This window comes from Tyto alba, unplaced genomic scaffold (genome assembly GCF_018691265.1).
Source record: "Tyto alba isolate M040663 unplaced genomic scaffold, T.alba_DEE_v4.0 Super-Scaffold_23, whole genome shotgun sequence".
NCBI lineage: Eukaryota > Metazoa > Chordata > Aves > Strigiformes > Tytonidae > Tyto > Tyto alba.
The window spans coordinates 19079073-19097966 of record NW_024881297.1 but is presented as its reverse complement, the minus strand read 5'-3'; the positions used below and the strand labels follow the sequence as shown (position 1 = coordinate 19097966).

Here is an 18894-nt window from a genome sequence, read left to right as displayed (position 1 = left end):
CTTTAAAATTATTTTTTATAATTTAGTTTTCATAGTAAGCACACAAAGTCCGTAACTTTCAAAACAGTTTTATTTCACACTTATACAAAGTTAATAGACATTTTAAAATGCTTCCAGTGCTATAGGTTACATCTACTCCCACTGAATGTGTTAATAGCGGACTTCACAGGTGTGTCTGAGTTTTCCAGGGTCCTACATGGTCCCTGTTCTCCCACAGGTTTAAGCCTACTTCTGTACAGGTTAGAGAGGGTCTGTTTGGAGTTGTTCAGAGACTGGGGCAGAATGTTCTTTTGCATGCTGAGAAAAAGATAGGCAAGTGAAGATGTCTCCTTTCTGCTCCCAAAATTAATTTTCCCCCTGCTGGGCCCTCACCACTGGGGAGAGCTGCAGCAGTTCTGGCAAGGAGCTAAGCCCAGAGCTGGCTCTGCCCTTCTGCAAACCTCCCGAGCGCTGTCAAGCAGCAGAAGGTGTCTAACAAAAACGGAATCTTCACCAATACTGCTGAAATACCGCTCTTTCCCTCCTCTTCCCACTGAACCCTTCTGAAATGTTTCTACCTACTTGCCACTTCACTGTGAGCAGTAACAAACTCTCCTTCAGGCGCCTTGTTAGAGAGACACGTGATGTAGGATCATACCATTTTCTAGCAGTTTTGAAGCTGATTGTCTGATCAGGACCCAAGGATAAACCCTCTTGCAGAATCACATAATCGGATGTCATGTTGTGTGTCACTGCCCTGTCACCATAGTACAGAAGGAAATGTAGCTCCCCAGTAAGTCTTAGACTGACAGTATATGCAAGAAATAGTCAAGAAAATGAAGGTACTCCTAAAAGAACCCAACCTGTCATATCTGAAATGAATGTGGATTGCATGGATCTAAATACTTTCAGTGTTCCACAGATGTCCAAGGTGAGCTCTTTCTTCACTTCAGATGAGAGTCCTCCCTGTGACTTGGCTGTAAACAGCCAAAGACAAAATCTACCCTAGTGCACCATAAAAATGAACCTTTTTGGTACCTAAAATCCTGGTATCACAGCAGCTCCGTAATGTCTTGGGAGTAAGAACAATGGCACAAGATGTTGACTGGTTATACCAGAAACTTTTGATAATCCAAGCAGGTTACATTCAAGTAAACTAGGTTTCAGATGAACAGATAAACTGAAGAACATCTACTGATGGCACACAGCTCGAAAGGAAGAGCCAAATCTGGTTATCTACATTTGCTTCCCATTAGGTCTAAAAATTATTTGCCAGGAGAAAACAGTGTTTCATACAGAAATAAAGAGAGCTTTGCAATTGGTTTTAGAGTCTTTCATGGAAATAAACAGAAGTAGACCAATACCAAAAGATAACCCAAAAGCCTTAAAAGGAATAAAAACACTGTGCTTGTACTTTCAGTCTGTAGCCTTAGGAAAGTCAAAAGTGGCCTTTCCCATTAGCAGTGGGGATCTTCACATCTCAAGTGAGATGTCCTTCAGGGAAATAGTTGAAACACAGTGTTCTTTATCCAAACTGGCAATCAGTGAAATTGCTGAGGGGGGAGGAGAAGGGACCCTGCCTTGCAGGTTCAGTTCATCCTTCCTTTTCACTTCTGCAGTATCTCATTTTAACAGTTCTGGGTACTGAAGCCCCACTTCCCCAATTAACTTTGCTGAAAAAGAGAATGAACCAAAAATCTGTCCTTTCAGACTTTCTTTATATGGCAGAAAATAAGCAGGAGAAACAAGCCCAGTTTTTAAGTCTTTTCCAGGTTATCTTTTGGAGCAGCTGTGTATAGCAAGGCAACAAATATTAATATAAGCTAGTTTTCTTCATTATTCTCAAAAATTCTTGCTCACTCACTTCTCCATCTCCATCTCGGTCAGCTTCATCGATCATTTCCTACAAAACACATTGTACATTTGATCAGGCACTGGACTCTGCACACAAGATCTTCCATTCATTAAAACAACAAATCAGAAGCACTTCATGTGCAAACATAACTATGTATTTCATTGCTCTTCGTATTTCTGACCCTTCAGCCCTTTGTGTATAGGCATAAATTTCCACCCAGCCCATAGGCGCTACAGGGTTGGTCCGTGCCTGTTAGAAAAGCTCTGACAAATCAGAATTTACCTGAAGTTCTTCATCTGTTAAATTTTCTCCCAGCTCCTTGGCAACCCTTTTCAAGTTTTTGAATGAGATTTTTCCTGTCCCATCATCATCAAATAATCTGAAAGCTTTCAAGATTTCTTCTTTTGAATCCTTTTCACTCTGAAGCAAGAGTAAAACATATATTAATTAGAAAACACCTGCCACTGAGATACTCCTTTCTGGTATATTTTTATGCTGTCTCAAGAATTTCTGTTAAGAATTCCTACCATTTTTTGTGTCATCATAGCCAAAAAGTCTTCAAAGTCAATGGTGCCACTTCCTTCTTTGTCAATATCTGCTATCATTTTCTTAATTTCTTCTTTCTTTGGCTCGAAGCCTAAAGCTCGCATCGCAACCTGTGCCAGAAAGCAATTCTGTTAGGAGGCCACCCGAACTATAGTGTCAGCAGCTGCACTGAAGCTGGTTTAATTTTCTCATCCAAAACTGTAGTAATTACTCACTGCAATGAAAACACCTTGATAACTCTTACCAGCTTGTTTAATCTTTCCAAACAGTAGTAGTGTAGGCTTGATATTCTTAAGACTCAGACATATTTCCTCTTTAAATCCATGGGGAACATGGATATATTTCTGAAACCTGAGAAACTTTTTGTGTCTGAATTAGGTAAAGGTTCCAATTTACATAGTTCTTAGAGGGACTGGATTATCAAAATGGGACTTCAAGGCATGTTGGAGACCAGGGATGTGATCTGGTCCATTTGAAATTAAGGGCAGAATGCCCATTAATTTTGATGGGTGCAGAATTACATGCAGTTAACTTGCAGAATTCAGAGAGAGGAGAAATCCATATGAATAGCTCTTGGCCCTTCTGTCTAGGTGGTGGGGAGTGGGAGGGGGTGGGAACTGGCAATACTCCCCAAGTGTCACAGCCTCAGCAAAGACTGTCTTCTCTGCTAGTTAAGTGAACCTTCTGAGCCTTACAGAGCACAAGCAAAGTGTTACTGTAAAAACAACTGTGTAGATGGTGGTACAAATGCTTACTATTAACACTGTTTAAAACCAGGCTCTGGCATTTCATCGGTCTAGAACAATGATTTTTCTGCTTGGGTGCTTATTAATAGTTTCACAGTCCAGGGTGCCAGATGATTACGGTGTATTGAAGTCAGAGACTGAAGTTCCAAGAACATGTAACTAGAGGAAGATTTGAACTGTGAACATTCGTTCTTTCTACATGCTCTAGTGGAAATTGATAGTTGATATTAGGCAGAAATTTCCTCACTAAACACTCTTCTGCTGGAAAGTGCCAACTCACCAGAAACTTAGCATTTAACTGAAGTGTATTTTTGGACCAGTTTCTTGCTATGGGACAACTGAAAACGTTCCATTTTGTCTTTCAGAGAGGAACACTTGCTATTGTAAAATATCCATTCTTTTTAATTCATTTTGAAAAAGAAAAACATACCATTAAACAGTTGATGCCAAACCATTTCAGTCCAATTTAAGAAATGTATTTTAACATGTATAATCTGCATTCACAGAACACGCTCTTCTTAACCAAGCGTAAGTACTTCTAAATAAATCCTGAGATAAGCCCTAGGCTGAGGCAACTCATGCTTCTAGGTACATACACACTCTGTCTCATTTTCTGTATATGTGAGAAATCAAGGTCAGTGAGATAATAAATACTTAAAAAAAAGATTAGATAAATAAAAAACATAGGGATAGAACTAAGAATAATCTTCCCTCTTGTACGCACACACACACTACCTTAATTGCTGCTGAAATGCAATTCTGATGTTTTTTTCTTTATAAAATTGAAAACCAGGTAGTTTTTGCATTACATATATGAAAACACAGTTGTATCTTTCCTGAATGTGTGTGTTTAGTTCCAAGTTGAAGAAAAAATTTGATATTCTGACATTCATGCCAGAACAGAAGTCCACTTCCCAGAAACAATGATCTTAGCCAGTCACAAAAACTGAAAGGTGTACTGTGTGCACCTAAATAGAGGAACCATTTAGTTCATCTAATGCTTAGATATTCAAAGCTATCTGACCTACTCTCCATGTATTAGTGAAGCCTGTCTGCTCTGAAGTATTACATACAGAGCTTTCTCAGGTTAACCATGTAGTACACCCCAAATTCAGTCATGGCAGCTAGCCATTACTCTTGTCTGTACTCCAAAACTATTTTAAAAGAGTTAGGGCTGGACAAACAGAAAAAGCAGCTACAGTTCTGAGGCCAAAGATATCTCCATCCAAGAAGAAAACAAAGTCTGAAAACCTTCAGTTCTTTTACGTCGATGCTTCCAGATCCATCAGTATCAAACAAATCAAAAGCTTCTCTGATCTCCTGCTTTTGCTCTTCTGTAAGTTCAGGTTTCAAGCCACTTTTCTTCCGCTGGGCTGTACTTAAGCCAGGTTTTCTATAGTTGGATGCCTTCAGAAAGTGAAGGAGAGAAAATATACAAAATATCCCACTCTGGGGAAAATTAAAAACACAACTAAATTACAAATAACAACAGTAATGCTGTAGCAGAAGTGAAAGACACTCTTTGCTGCAAGTGGTAGACCCTGGGTCTCTATGCTCATTTTCTCAGGTTATTCTAGAAAGAAAACAAGCTGAAGACTTTCTTACAGGGGAATATGCATTTGGGCTTCATGTTTTCTGTTTTAAACAGAAAGATCATCAATTAAAGGAGTAATGCCAGAAAAATAGGCGGGCAGTCTGAACATGAACAGTCCACTAAGGTGACTAAGACCCTCTGCACCTCCTGCCAGTTGCCTTGATGTGTCAGGAGTGGTTTCACCTGGAAAACATGAGTAAATCATCCTTAGAACTAAAAAGGCTGGTTGTACAGGGTCTTAAATGTAAATGGGACTCCAGTCACTCCTCAAAGTCAGCACTGACATGGGATGTCTGAGACCATCTGCTCTGCTGGAGCAGATTTTACAGGGAGTGCTGTAGCTCTAGCCTGCCTGCCCACCACCTCGCTGTGGTGCTAGGTAACAACATGCTGTGGTAGCAGTGAGATCAACACAGAATCTGTCCTGTAAGGAGAACTAATCTGCTTGCGTGAGCTGCTGCGTTATTATACCAGGACATTTCCTTGCTTCTGGCGTAAGCTAGCGCAGTGCAGTGTTTCCCCACCACCACCTACTGAGCAGGAAAGGTGTTTTCCTCGAGTGCAGGTTTTCCTCTAAAGGAGCAGCAGACAGATTTTGGTCCTTCAGCCTCGAATCTGTACAGATTCATGGAAGGAGGGGCAGTCCCTCCCACCCCCAAGTTTAAATGGTTGGCCTTTATAAAAATAAATAAATACCAAGAAAGGAATTTGTTTTCTAGCTACTGCCAAGCAATCTACCTCTGCTGAATTGCTACCACTTTTTGGCTAGAATCTCTCTTTTAAATACCCAATGTGTAACAGAAGATTCCATTTTGCTGTATTTGAAAACGAAATTTACTTTTTAAACATTATCTGTCGCTCCCAGGTTGGCCTGCAAACCGATTTGTCTCCACACCTCTGACTTTTCCCTGCTGCTAACACAACCATCGGGTTTTTACTACTTATATTCCATTCTGGGAGGAAACCCATGAGAGCTTTTCCTGGGAGAAAATACTGATGTTACCTGAACCTCTTTTCTTGCATCTGGCATATACACCTACAAATCTAGTGAAAACGTTGAAGATCCTGAACAGTAGCGTGCGCATTACTTCCTGTTCCATTTATCTGAAAACTGGGTTGCAGAAATCCATTTTATGTTTCACCCTCCCACCCGGCCAACGCCACTTAAACGTGCCCCAGGCTGCAGGGGACCGAACGAAGCGGAGGTAAGCTCGGTACGCTCGGCGAAGGTTGCCCGGGCACATTTCCTCCGGCTTACCTCACGCCCTGAAAGGGGGTGACGTATTGTGCGATTCTTGGGTGTTTTAGGGAAGGGAGGCGAGGGGGGGGACATGGACGGATGGGACTCTCCTTTCCCTTTTTAGCCGGGGTGTTGACTTCCGCGCTGTGTGAGGAAACCGAGCCTCAGAGGCGGCCTCGGCGGCCCGCACCGCCCGCTCCTTCGAGCCCAAGGGGAAAGCCGAGCCCGGGCCGCCGGGACCAGTCGCGGAGGAGCTCAGCCGGGAGCTTGCGGGGGGCGGCGAGGGGAAAGGGGGGACCCGCGGCGAGGGGACGGGCGCTCACCATCTGGCCGGGGACGCCGCTCCGCCGCTCCTGCCGCCCGCCCCGCCCCGCGGCGGCGAGCGCGGCCAACGCGTGCCGCCCAATGAGCGATCCAGGCGCAGCGGAGAGCCCGCCCCCCCTCCCTCAGCTGGGCCAATGGCACCCGGCGGGCTCGCGACGTCAGCGAGAGCGGCTCCACCCGGTGGGTGCGCGGCAGCGGTGTCCCGGCAACGGCGCGCGGCGGCCGTTGGGGTTTGCGCGCGGCGCCCTCGCTCCGTGGCCGTACCGCCGCCCCCTCAGCCCGGCCGCGGAGCGGAGGGGAGCCCAGCCCGATCGGTGAGAAACAAAAGCGGCTCCTGCCCGCTGCGATGGCTCCCTCCGGCCGGGAGGGTGCCCTCCGCCTCCCCGCCTGCCTCCTGGCTGCTCTTCGCTTGCAGGCCCTGGGGGGCGCGGGGCTGGTGGGCCGCGGGCGTTTGGGCTCGGCGGCACCAACCTAAGAAGCCTTCTTTCTTCCTACGTTAGTAATAATAGTACTGGCTCTTAGGTAGACCGGGTAAGTCGTGGCGGTTACCTGAGCACTGGTGGTTTAGTTGCAGGCGGAGTGTTTTCTACCCGTTTCTCACTCATTGTGCGCCAGTGTTAGTGCCAGAGAATGTGTGAGCATATGAGACTTTTTTTTGGACAACATTTCCCAGAAGTACGTGAATTTGGAAAAGTGATCAAAAATGTTGTTGTATTAGTTTAGCCTTCATGGTTGAGGTGCTGCAAGACAAAGCACGTCATGAGTGTTTAGCGCACCTCGTGTTTCCCATAGTTCTTCACTTGAGAACCCTAAAACCTGTGCGTGTAAACATAAAAACCTAAGGTCAGGTTTTATTTTGCTTACAGAGATGGGTGATGAGGCATGCAACAGTAGGTTAGCATGCAGGTTAGCTCAGCAGAAGCCATTGATAGTTGGTGTCTCACTTGTGGCTGTCCTTCACTACCTGTTTTCATTCATTCTCCAGGGTGCCTCCTTCTCTTTGCTGGCCTCACTTGTGTTTCACTCTGAAATGTAATTCCACTCAACCCTTTTCCACCTCTGACTGGATGGAAAAAGGTAAGAGGTCAGGGGATGGGGGGATGACTAGTTGAATTTTGGGTCTGTGATGTATTGGTTTCCACAGTGTAGGATAGGATGATGTTCTTACCAAAATAACATGCATAAAACAAAAAAGGGGAGGAAAGTATCACAGAATCCTAAATCACACATGCCAGAGATGGTGCAAGCAAATAGGAGGTGCTCTGCTAATTAACTCATCTGTCTCATAGCCAGTCTTGGTTTCACATTTGTTGAAATAAAAACACTGTTCTAATAAGACAGTGGCTCGTATTACTGAGCTGAACCCTTGTTTCAGACTGACTGAGGAGTAAGAAGTTTGCTGTACTGGAAAATGGAAACCCTTTCCCCACCATTCCTTCCCTAGTTGTCTCCCATCCAAACAGCAGAATGCCTTCTGCCCAGAGCTACGTGCCAAGGACCAAGGCAGTGAGAGAGCGTTACTGAGCCTTTCAGCAGAGTTAAGTTAGGTCTTTCCTAAATTTTATGAAGAGAGCCACAAATTGCTTATTTGTTCTTTCTATCAAAACAAGAGCAGGTTGAGAAGTAACCATTACTAGTTGAGAACTGCTTGAATTCAGAAACAGTGATCTCAGAGGGAAGAAGAAAAAACAAAACAAAACAAAACAACAACGCCTTCCTCCCCCCAAAACAGCCAACGAGAAAAATGCAAAAACAATGATCTAGTAAATCCTTAAGAGAAATCAGATAGAATGATGAGTTTTTGAGGGAGTGGGGTAAACGTGTTTCATATTGGATTCTATGATCCAATGATGATTATTTAATCACTTCTGGTTTTTTTGTCTCTTTCAAAACAAGCTACCTGTGATATTAAACTAAGGATTCCAGTTAAGAAAAAAGAGCCTATTATTGTTACTGCAAGTACTGATGTGGATACATAGCATGACTAGACTGTCATTGCAAGACATAGCCAAGAAAAATTTCCAGAAAACCCCTTAAGCATGTTGGATGGAGGTGGATTTTCAGATACACATTCCCAGTGCAGTTTTAAAGTCAAAAGTACCTGCTTAACTAAAAGTCCTTTTCTTACATTGTTGATTATGGATAACTAAAGACTAAAATAATTTATTGGTTAATGATTCTTCTGGTACTTCAAGATGTATCTAGTAATGATAGGGAAATTTATTGTCAGTTTGGGCTAGGATAGAACTTCAGGTCTGTCAACATATAAAGGTTATTTCTGACTGCCTACTCTGCTTTTCATATTCATCATCTTTTGAGATAATATTCAGATGGGATGGAAAAAGAGCTTTTTGGATTTGGAATACTACGCAAAGGGACCTTCAGGGAGATGAAATAAAGGATTAGAATCTAAGCTCTAAAGGTATATGGCTAAGGCTTCTTAATTCTGGGTGTGTATACTTTTTCATTCAAAAAGTTAAAAAAAAGGAAGTGTTAGTTTAAGCCATGTGGTCTGCCACAGGACTGTGGTGTGGAAGGGATTTCAAGGGAGAGAAGATTTAGTTTTGGCATCTTAAAACTGAGTAGTAGATCAAAACTCTAAAGTCTTGGCAGTTTGCTTTGTGAGGTATGAAGAAGTGGCATTCCTTTTCATCCACATTTAATGAAGTATTGATGCATGCTAAATGGAATAAACAGAATTGGAATGAAATCAGTTTGATTACATTTTTCCAGATTTGAAGGTTAAAATCAGTGGCATAACTATTGGTACCAAGATGGATCTGTACAGAGCACTTTTGTTTTGCACATAATTGTCCATTCTGCTCTAATGAACTTTTGCCCTAAGTAAGGCAAATAACTGAAATTCCTGATAGCAGGTCAGGAGAGAAATGGTAATTCAATACAGTCTGTACAGCTTCGTGTTTAAGAAACCACTGGAATTAACAGCACTTTACTGTCTGCCAATAAGAAAAAATTCCATGGTATTATAGCAATGCACTATTTCAACAACTGTGTGCGTCGATGTCTTGTAATAAATGCCCTGGATGAAGAACTGTTTTATAGAGAGAGCCTCACAGGACAGCTGTGTTCAGTGTTAGACTGTTAATTTAAATTTTTGGTGACATATGCTCTGGAGTGCTGTGAGGATGGGGCAATAAGTTTGTGTTCCGTTCACAGGTGCTGCCTGCTGGCCATGGCTTTCAGGGACGTGAACCCAAGAAGACATATTGGACTTCAGCAACTCTCATCCTTAGCGTTAGCTGGAAGAACATTATTGGGGCCAGTGAAATCATGTAAATTCATTGTGGACGAAAGCACCAACCAGAGCACATTGATTTGTTCTGCTGTTAGACTGATTGAAAGTTTGGATTTAACTAGTGCTGCTGGACAGCTTCTTAATGAAACCATTCAGGCACAAAACAAGGAGTTTAAGACTGGGATGAGTACCCTGTTGTTTCTGGTTGGTGCGTGGAGCAATGCCGTAGTGGAGTGCCTCCAGCAGAATGTTCCTGTTTCAGCAATAGTATCTGTGATGTCTGAGGGGTTGAACTCTTGCTGTGAGAGAGTCCAGTGTCTTCAAATATCAATACGTGATGTAAACAAAGAGCTGTGTTCTAGCAGTGTTGGGCCAAAAACTTTTAAAAGCCAAACTTGCCAAATTGGACGTGACAGTCTTCAAAATCCTCAGATTTTCCCATATTTTCAGAAAAATATTTCTGCACCAGGAGATGTAATTCCAATAATTTTTTGTTCCCATCAAGAAGATGATTGTAATTTTAGCAAGCACCTGGTTTCACCTTTGTCTGGCTTTGGTTCAGCAGCTTCTCTTGTCAAGCCAGCAGGTGACAGAAGTACATGTGTGATTTCTGGAAGAGGTGTTACTGCATCCAGCTGTAACAAACAGAAGTTAACCCATAGCAGGTACTTCAGCACTCGAGGAAGAAGTCATTTTTCAAGTCAGCAAGGTAATTTTCAGGGATGCCTTTCAGGACCATCAGCAGATCCATGTGAATGTTATGGTTTGGGACACCTGGCTATGGCTCTGAGCCCTGGCAATCAGACTGGCACCAAACTGCTACAAAGCATCATTGCATATCAGCAGGCGAGAGCGGAATGCAGGGGCTCTTCCCAGTTTAATATTGCAGAAATTGTGACGTGTTGTTTACTGGGCCTGCCTGAAAGCTATTCTTGTGTCTCCCCGGGCTTTGTCACGTTAGTATCACCAGAACAAGCCACAGTTATCAAATACTTTGAAGACAAACCCCTTCGGATTCTGCTAGTGGATGGTGACTTAACTGAACAATATCGTCACTTAGGTTTTAACAGACCATGTAATGTGAGGACCATATTGGAGCATCCTGGCCTACAGGACAGAAAGGAAGGAGACTTGTGGCTAAGCGAAATGTTAGATATTCTGATAAGCTTTGAAGTAAACTTGGTTTTGGTCAAAGGAAATTTGTGTGAAAACATGATGGAAAGATGTATAGCAAACAGTATCTTGGTAATTGGTTCTGTGACTCGGGATGTGTTGTGTGCCTTTGGGGAGGTCACCAGTGCTCAGCCAGTGACATACCTCACCCAGCTGAATGCTGCTTGTGTGGGGAACGGGGCCCAGGTGGAGCTGTGGAAGGCCTGCGACGGGCGTGCAGTGGATCTTGGTGAGGTTGTGCCAGTCAGGATAAAAGCGCGGGGAACTCCCCTGCTCACAGCTGTGCTTACCACAGCTGTAGCCGCGAAGATGCAGCTCATTGAAGACCAGTTCTGGACTTCAGTGTATCGACTCCATCATGCTTTAAATGATGAGAAGGTTTTTCTTGGTGGTGGTGCAGTGGAGCTCTTGTGCCTTAGTCACATTCAGATGCTTGCAGAACAGCCTTTACAGCCAGCAAATAAAAATGCTGTGAAAGAGTTTCACAATCGTTGGCTGGCAGCATCTGCGACCGAATATAAATCAGTTGTGCTCCAAGCACTAGCAAGTGGCTGGAAGCAGTATCTTTCAGTGGTTATGTGTAACGCTGCGAAAGCTGTATCGGAGTTGGAAGCATATAGCTCAGTTGATCACCACCTCAAAAAAGCAGCTGACTGTGGCTCTGCCTCAGCGTATATATGGGAAGAGTTTAGAAGAGGTGGTCTTCTCAGGGGTGGTTCTGGTCCCCTTGCTGACCATGGAGTGGGTTTAAATGTTTATGATAATGTTACAGCCAAGACAGAGGCATGGCGGAGAGCTCTAGACTTGGTGCTGCTAGTGCTTCAAACAGATGCTGAAATTATCACAGGTCTCAAAAGGAATCAGCTATTGAAGTCACACATGTCAAGTGAATTTATGTTTTTATAGGACTTGCAGGATTTATTTATAAGTCCCGAGTCAGTGGAAGAAGTCCAGGTGCAACCTACATTTCTTTGTAGTTTATAAAGCAAATGTTTAGATGTGACTATGACTTTAGAGTGTAACGGCAGAAATCAGAATGTGAGACAGTCACAAGGTACATATAATTTCCCATTTCTAGAAACGGGAGTTAAATAACAAACAAAAATCACTCGTGGGCTTACCTATAGCTCCAGCTGTGCATTTCTAACTAATGATATTGTCCATATGAATAGATTAATCCAGCCAAACTGACTTCTCTGATCTTATTTGGCAGAGCAGATGTGCAGTTCTTTTTTTCAGGATAATGAGGAGCACTGGGCAGGTGGGTACATGTTGAGTGTAGTTGCAGAAAAGTTTGATACCTTGGATATGCTGATGTTCTGAACATGCACTGACTGTGTAAGGTATTTGGACTTGTGATCTATAAATTATTGTTTAATGTCTTTTCATGTCTTCTAAAGAAGGATAGGGATTTCTTATATAACATTGTCATACTTGTGTTAAATGAAAGAATATACATAACATAATTTTTAATTAATATCTTGCTCTTAATTTCTGTATGTTGCAAATGTCAGTTAAAATTGCAGTAATTTATGAGCATTACATTTTATGCTAAGAGATTGTATTAGTAGATTCTAGTTTTGCATATTTATATGAGCCATATATCTTCTATTTTCAAATACATACTCTTTGGAATGTCTCTCGTTTTGACATAAATTAAGGCTGAATCCTCCCTTTTGGTATTAGAAACCGGATGTTAGCTCTACACAAAGTTTTCTTTTACATCAGGAGTTGGATTCTTAGATTATTTCCTTTGGGCTCTTTCGGTTATTCTTGCATAGAGGAAAATGTTGTATGTTTTAGCTGTTGGCTAAAAACTGAAAATGAATCTCTCATGATGATTGAGGCAAGGCGTTTTTACTGTGTTTCAGCACTTAAAATTTAAAGCAGAGCCATGGAGAACTGGCACTTTGTTGCAAGAAAGAGGTGTGTAACTATGGAGATATTTTTTCTGAACTTGGCATTCTGAATCACACTAAAGTGAAATGTCTCACCAGTCCAGTGAAAACAGAATGGAAAAAGAATAGAAATGGTGACACTAAAGCAGATTCTTGCATTTAGGTACTTTCTCATTAAAATGCTAATGATGGCAATACTCAGGTTAAGCATTTACTCCTTGTGATTGCTGGTGCTGGTGGCAGAGAGTCCTCCTGTGGTGAAAGCTGACGCGGGGTGGGCTAAAGAGTGTTTTCTGAGTTGTGATTCAGTGGAAAGTCAGGCAGAAAGCGAGTGCTTATTTTACTGTTAGAGCCTTCACTGCTACTTATTTACTATTTTAAGTGGATGTTTTCTCTTCTGGCCTTATTTTCCTTGTGGTATCTCCCTACTGCGGAAGACATGTCAGAGAAGAGCCATCAGCTGCCTCAACCCCCTGTGACCACTGGCAGTACCCCAGTTGACTTGTACTGAGCCTTAACACGGTTCTCTGCCTCTGTGCCCTGTTGAAGTTGCTCTTTCCTCCTGGGGAGGCCCTTCCCCTCTACCTGTGCATTTCACAGTGCCTAATTCCAGAGGGCTTGAGTTAATGAAAAGGAAAAACAGCTCCTAAAATGTCTTCCTTGGAGTGCCAACATTTTGGCATTATATCCCATTATAATTGTCAGTAGATACTTGACAGTATCTGATGTTTTCTACCTCTTTCATGTTCTCCAATTTTTTTTTGCTTCTTTGATGTCTTCATCTCCATAACACACAACTCCATAACCTATACCGCATTCAGCTAAAAATAGCCCTTTTTGCTGGGAGTTCCCCAGAGAGGTGGAATACGCTACTGAGGTTCTAAATTAACCTTAAACATGAGATGAAATTGGGATCTGTAGAAACAGGTTTTGAGTGTTGAACTGACCAGGAGCCCTAACTTAATTTTTATGAGGAAAAGAATCCATCTAAATGTGCTTTATCCTGAAGCTTTCTTCTATGCTAGTATCAAATTGTATACTCGGATCTTTCATAGAGTTGTTTACCCAAGTGGTTCACAGTATATAAGGAAAAGAAAGACACAAATAATGAAATTAATCCTTAGATATGGTTTAGATACATACAGGTGTATGTGTGTGTGTGTGTATTAAAAGTAGTGTTATGCAGTATATTTGCAAAGGTTTCATTCAAAGTTCTCATTGCTGAATTGCATATTTTTATTTTTATGTTTGTATTCTACTCACATGTAACTGGAAGGCTCTTAAGGAAGTTAAGGGAGCCTATTAATAACAATTGCCTTTTAGACATATGAGAAAAAAATTTTCTGTGTGTAGAAAGCTATGCTCATAGTATTTAGTAATCTCAGACCTGAAACTGTAAATATTTTGGTTTTCTAACAAACTCCAGGATTCAGTGGATTTTGGCAAAATCTCATCAGTACTGTAGGGGTTTATAATTTTAATTTGAAACAGTAGTTCCTAACACCATAGGGATCTAGTTATATTAAAATTTCGATCATCCTGCAATTATATTTTCATTACTAATCAGTTGGCAATTGGTATTTAACTGCTTGGCCACACTCTTGGTTTACTAAGACATGAGAGAGAGTTTGGTAGATGAAAACGAGCAGAAGGAGCTAGTGGCTCTTAGGTGAGAAAGAAATGGAAACACAGTGTATAAATAAATATAAACAAACTCTGCTGCTCTGCAGGTTTTGCAGCTCATGTTTGGCTTTATACTGTTTTTCTTGAACCTCCTGTACTGAGCGTTGCATAATCCCTGTTCCCAAGAAAAGATCCAGTTGTACTTTATTTGAATAATAGAGTTAAGTGGATTATGGAAAAAACTGCATACATGAATTGTATTGAGGTGGTCCAAACATCTATTTATAGGGCTCTTAAACACTGCAAGCTGACGCACTGAATGTTGAGAAAATCCAAAATTATGTAATTTTTCCAATCAGGTTTTTAAAAAGCACATAACGATATATTTAAATACTGTGATGCAGAGGTTTTCTAAAAAGCTGTCAGACATTATATTTTGATTATTTAACACTTGCTTTTCTACAAGCCAACAAAATGGAAAATTTTATAAACTATCTAGATATTGAATCCTGGATTACTTAAATTTATTTATTTTATATGCATAAAATATTAACATGCATGCTGTCCTCAAGGCATCCTCCTTCTGCAACGTGAAATACAATATACACGTGTGGCTTCCTCAGCTTCAAATCTCTTAAACCTCTTTGCAACATAGAACAGAGGTGCTGTGTGTATCTGCCATGGCTCTCGGTGCAGGGAATGATTTCAGCAATCCTCCTAGGGTACACAAAGGCTGTTTTCCTCCTATGGTACACAAAGGCTGTTTGTGTAGAGTATGATGTGATGGAGGAGCTAAGCTTTTACATTTGATGTGCCTGGGAAATTGGGAAATGGCAGATTTTAGGGAAGGGATTGTCCCAAGGAGCAGGCAGTGTCTCACTCCCTGCTGAAACCCTGTGCCAGTCAGGTGCCTCATTTCTCCCTTGCATCCCAGTATTGTCATTCCCAGCTCACTACTCCTTCTGTGTGGGGCTGATGCCATTTTATTTAATTTTGAGAAGGCCAACTTTTTTGGCCTCTCTGCTCCTTCATGATTTCCTGAAATGCAGTGAGTCTTAATCATAGCAACAAGACCCTTGTCCCAGCTGGGTTAGCCTAGAGGGCACAGCCTGCTTGCAAATTCTGGTCCTGTATGGACTGATAGCCTGATGATCAATGGTTGTCAAGAGGCATCTAATGGTTTGCCTGCTACCAGGTAGGCTGAAAAAAAAGGAGCTAGGAAACGTAGGAGACAATGGTCCCCACACAGGCCAGGAAATGACTGCAGGAAGGTGGAGGCTGGGGAGGTTAAGGTAGTTATGTTAAGGAGCAGGAAAGGCCAAAGGAGAAAACCTGACCTCACAAGAGAGCTAGGAGAGTCAAGACCTCTCTGCACTGAACTCCCTGTGATAGCCCAGGCCAGGGCTGCTGAAGAGGCTGGGAGGCCATTTCCCTTTTTTAGGGGAGAGAGGTGGGGAGGGGGGTCTAATCCAGGAGAAAAGGAGTGACAGATTTTCAGCTCTGCTCACAAGGATGAAGTGACTAGTAGACCTGAGTTATCCCATCAGTTGCGGGAGGACTGATGCAGATGGTGCATCTCTGCCCTGAGGGGTGGGGTGTCCTGTCAGGGGAGGCAGGGGTGGGATACAAGAAGGCTAACAACATAGATTGTGTTTGCTAGGTGAATGAAGTAAGCCCCTGACCTTTACGGAAGTGTGCCTGTGCAGAATCTGAGTTAACTCAAGGTTCGAGCATTTGTCACCCTCACTGTGTCACTTTCTATATATACCTTTATTTTCTAATAAAAATAGAGCTTTACTGAAACTAAATTTTACTTGTGTATATTGGTTGGCATAACCACAGGTATTATAGAGGTAGGAATGTGCTACAGAGCACCATCTAGCAAGAAACTGGTGAGGTGTGTTTTAGTTACACTGTTGCAGCTGCTTTCCTAGTTGTATTCCTCTAGAGTTTAGGGTGCAAGAGTTACTGGAAAGAGATTTGTTGTGTTTGTTGCAAAGCCCAGTTTTCTGGAGTTAAGATAAATGCTGGCTGGCTCCCCTCTGCGCAGTGGGAAGTCTGTCAGCTTTCCTTGCATCTCTTTTCAGTATTTGAGGAAAAACTTCATTGTCCTAGCTTAAATCCTAAAGGCAGAAGAAAGTCTTGACTACAGAGTTTTCCTCAAGGCTTATGTCTACTGTAAAGTGACCCATTACCATTGTCAGAAGATCTGTTAGTTTCTTTGCCTTGCTATAGCACAGTGGATAAAGAAAAGAGCAAAGGAGGGAGAACTGGGACACGCTGTGTCTCATCTGAGTTCAGCTATGGTTCCCTCTCTTCCCTTTGGACCTTCTCTCTGAATTCTCATGTGGAAAAACTGAAGTAAATCGTGTGCGTGCATCTATTTAGAGAGGGATGTGTGTGACTGGTGCTCGCAGCAGGCCAAATGTGCCACTGGGGCATGCAGCAGCCTGGCTGGTGTCAGCTTGCTGCCCCAGCCATCCCACCCGGGAGCTCTGCCACCCTGGCTGCCTGCTGCCTTGCCCAGCTCTGAGCTGGCTGCTCTGCCCGTTCCCCGCCAAGTTGGGGAGGCAGGGACTGGGGAGCTGGGTGTCTTCCAGCAGAGGCAAAACTAAACCTCTCTGAGGCAGGCAGTATGGGATCACGAATAGCTGGGGTTGGTTTTTATCAAGCCAGTGTGGTTTGGAATGGCTTGGTGGGAGGATACGAAAGCAAACTATTTGGGATGCTCTTCTGAGCTGCCCTATCTCCAGTTTACCCTGGGAAGGACTCGAGTATGGGGAGGGGAGTGGAATTTTTTTTAGAGGTTCCAACATTTCAAAAATCTGCCTGCTGTCCTGTGCTCCTCATTCAGGGGGAATAACATTGTTTGCTCTTTAACTCAGAAACATCACCTGTCCAGCATGTTCCCTTTTCACATATTGGTATCTGTAGTTAGTGAGACTAGAAATTACCTTTTGTTATGTTACTTTGGAAAACTGATACAAACTCGCACAAAAATATTTTTGAACAATGTAAAAATGACACTAGCAGTTATAAATCATATCCTTTATATATCATCAGTACTCTCAGTGCACACCTAGGCCCCCATAAAATGTCTCTGGGTGGAGTTAGTAGTAGTATTATCTAATTGAATAAGAAGCAAGCTTGTTCTGTTGTCTGAGTATGGAAGCTGCCTAACCTCTTTTATTTCCTTTTGAACTTCTTGATTTATTCCTGCCAGCGTTTGTTTCAGAACAAATGTTCTCAGCATGGGTCTTGCCCAGTGATGTTAGAAGGTTTCCTTGTCTAAGGCTTTCTGCAGTAGATCAAAGTCACTGGGGATCTTGCAGCAAGCCAGCATCAAGAACTGACATTCTTCTATGAAAATCAGGTTGGCTAGCCATAACCAACTCAGGCAGGACATCTAGAGGAGTTGCACCAACTCTACCAGGTAACAAAAGAATGAAATGTCTCATTATTATTTTAAAAACCCTTTTTGTGTTTAAACTACATAACAGCCTACTGTATGACAGTGACAGACTGAAATGTGACTGAGCTGCTGCTCAAGGATGTGCTTGCTCTTACTGGAACCCACAGTGTTGCCAGGACTGCTGTGCACAACAGGCGCTGTCGGGAGAACCTTTAATAACAGGGACTTATTAAAAGCCTTATAATTTGTATAAGGCAAATTGACAGGGAGTGTTAAATTGTTCAGTTGTTTTTCTACAGCTAATGTAAAATGGGGATCTGGTACTGACCGTGGGTTTTTTTTGTATCAAACCACAGGTTTCATGGCATCTTTTTTACTTTTTGAAGGGAACAGAGTACAACAGGGTGTTCAAAAGTGTGGTATAGTGATACATTTGCTCTGTCCTTTGCAAAATTTCTTTGTCTTAATTCTTTACCTTGGGAGTTAAGCTAAAGTGTTTAGCTTTTGGTAAGTTTCAGAATGTGACCATCCATACTGCTGTTTCTACAGCTCTTTCCTCAAAGTCTCTTGTAGAACTGTAACTTGCTGGTAGCACTTTGAAGCAGAGGGAGTATATTCCAGCCTTATTCCTCTCTCTTTGTAGATCAGTAATCCTTTTGAGATCAGTTCTTCACCAATACAATTAGAGCATAGTTAGTATGACACGAATTTGGAAAAATCAGAAAAATCACAGACTAAATTCTGCCACTTGCCACCAGTGTTGTTGCATTAATTACCCATTTATTGCAAAGCTGCAGAACCAAGACCCTTTTCTTTCAAGACTGTGTTAACCAAGTATGAACAGATCTGCAGTCTTAAAAGGCTTTTTCTTTGTAGGTAACATTGCTCCAAGAACTCATGTCCACAGGGGTGATTTCAGCACAGCTGAAGGGAGAGCGAGAACAGCTCAGGTACGTGCACAAACTAGAGAGTGGTTTTGATCTTGAATGATGGAAGGAAGAACACACTGCTCCATCTGTTTTGGTTTCCTATCTGTTTATTCTGTTAGTAATATCAATTTCTTTAGACTTTTGAAAAACACCCATAGTGGTGTATTTAGCTGCATTTCAGTGATGGTTTGCTGTGAGTAGTGGGATTCAGATTTTTGCATCATGTTCCTGAAAACTCTGTTATTTTTGCTGTTGTTTCCATTTTGAAAGATGCAGTTAGCATTTGTGGCTATCCATTGTGTGCTCGTTTTGCAAATTC

The 18894-nt window shown here is 42.3% G+C and overlaps 2 protein-coding genes across 6 annotated transcripts; one reads left to right on the top strand and one right to left on the bottom strand.

Moving 5' to 3' along the window:
- Window positions 1–52: 52 nt before the first annotated feature.
- On the bottom strand, window positions 53–6368 carry LOC104359390 (caltractin). 2 transcript variants are annotated; one of them, XM_032997723.2, is made up of 5 exons: window positions 6284–6368; window positions 4378–4533; window positions 2362–2490; window positions 2117–2254; window positions 53–1882 (listed from the first exon to the last, which is right to left on the bottom strand). In XM_032997723.2, exons 1-5 carry the CDS (start codon window positions 6284–6286, stop codon window positions 1793–1795), a joined length of 516 nt encoding a protein of 171 aa, XP_032853614.1. In that variant the 5' UTR covers window positions 6287–6368; the 3' UTR covers window positions 53–1792. The 2 variants fall into 2 exon arrangements, with proteins under 2 accessions (XP_032853614.1, XP_042652882.1); XM_042796948.1 differs by lacking the exon at window positions 6284–6368 and adding an exon at window positions 5979–6232.
- A 91-nt stretch (window positions 6369–6459) lies between these two features.
- Window positions 6460–13762, top strand: BBS12 (Bardet-Biedl syndrome 12). 4 transcript variants are annotated; one of them, XM_032997719.2, is made up of 3 exons: window positions 6460–6598; window positions 7270–7361; window positions 9462–13762. In XM_032997719.2, exon 3 carries the CDS (start codon window positions 9478–9480, stop codon window positions 11617–11619), a length of 2142 nt encoding a protein of 713 aa, XP_032853610.2. In that variant the 5' UTR covers window positions 6460–6598; window positions 7270–7361; window positions 9462–9477; the 3' UTR covers window positions 11620–13762. The 4 variants fall into 4 exon arrangements, with proteins under 4 accessions (XP_032853610.2, XP_032853609.2, XP_032853611.2 ...); XM_032997718.2 differs by having other exon boundaries at window positions 6460–6815; XM_032997720.2 differs by lacking the exons at window positions 6460–6598; window positions 7270–7361 and adding an exon at window positions 8181–8336.
- Window positions 13763–18894: the final 5132 nt, after the last annotated feature.

Excerpts from the sequence above, each read along its gene's own strand:
- LOC104359390 (XM_042796948.1), bottom strand. The coding sequence starts at position 6,053 with ATGTCCCCCCCCTCGCCTCCCTTCCCTAAAACACCCAAGAATCGCACA. Across the intron at positions 2,491-4,377 it reads TCGACGTAAAAGAACTGAAG|GTTGCGATGCGAGCTTTAGG; the intron begins GTTTTCAGACTT and ends TTTCTGGCACAG. Across the intron at positions 1,883-2,116 it reads TAACAGATGAAGAACTTCAG|GAAATGATCGATGAAGCTGA; the intron begins GTAAATTCTGAT and ends TGTGTTTTGTAG.
- BBS12 (XM_032997719.2), top strand. The coding sequence starts at position 9,478 with ATGGCTTTCAGGGACGTGAACCCAAGAAGACATATTGGACTTCAGCAA.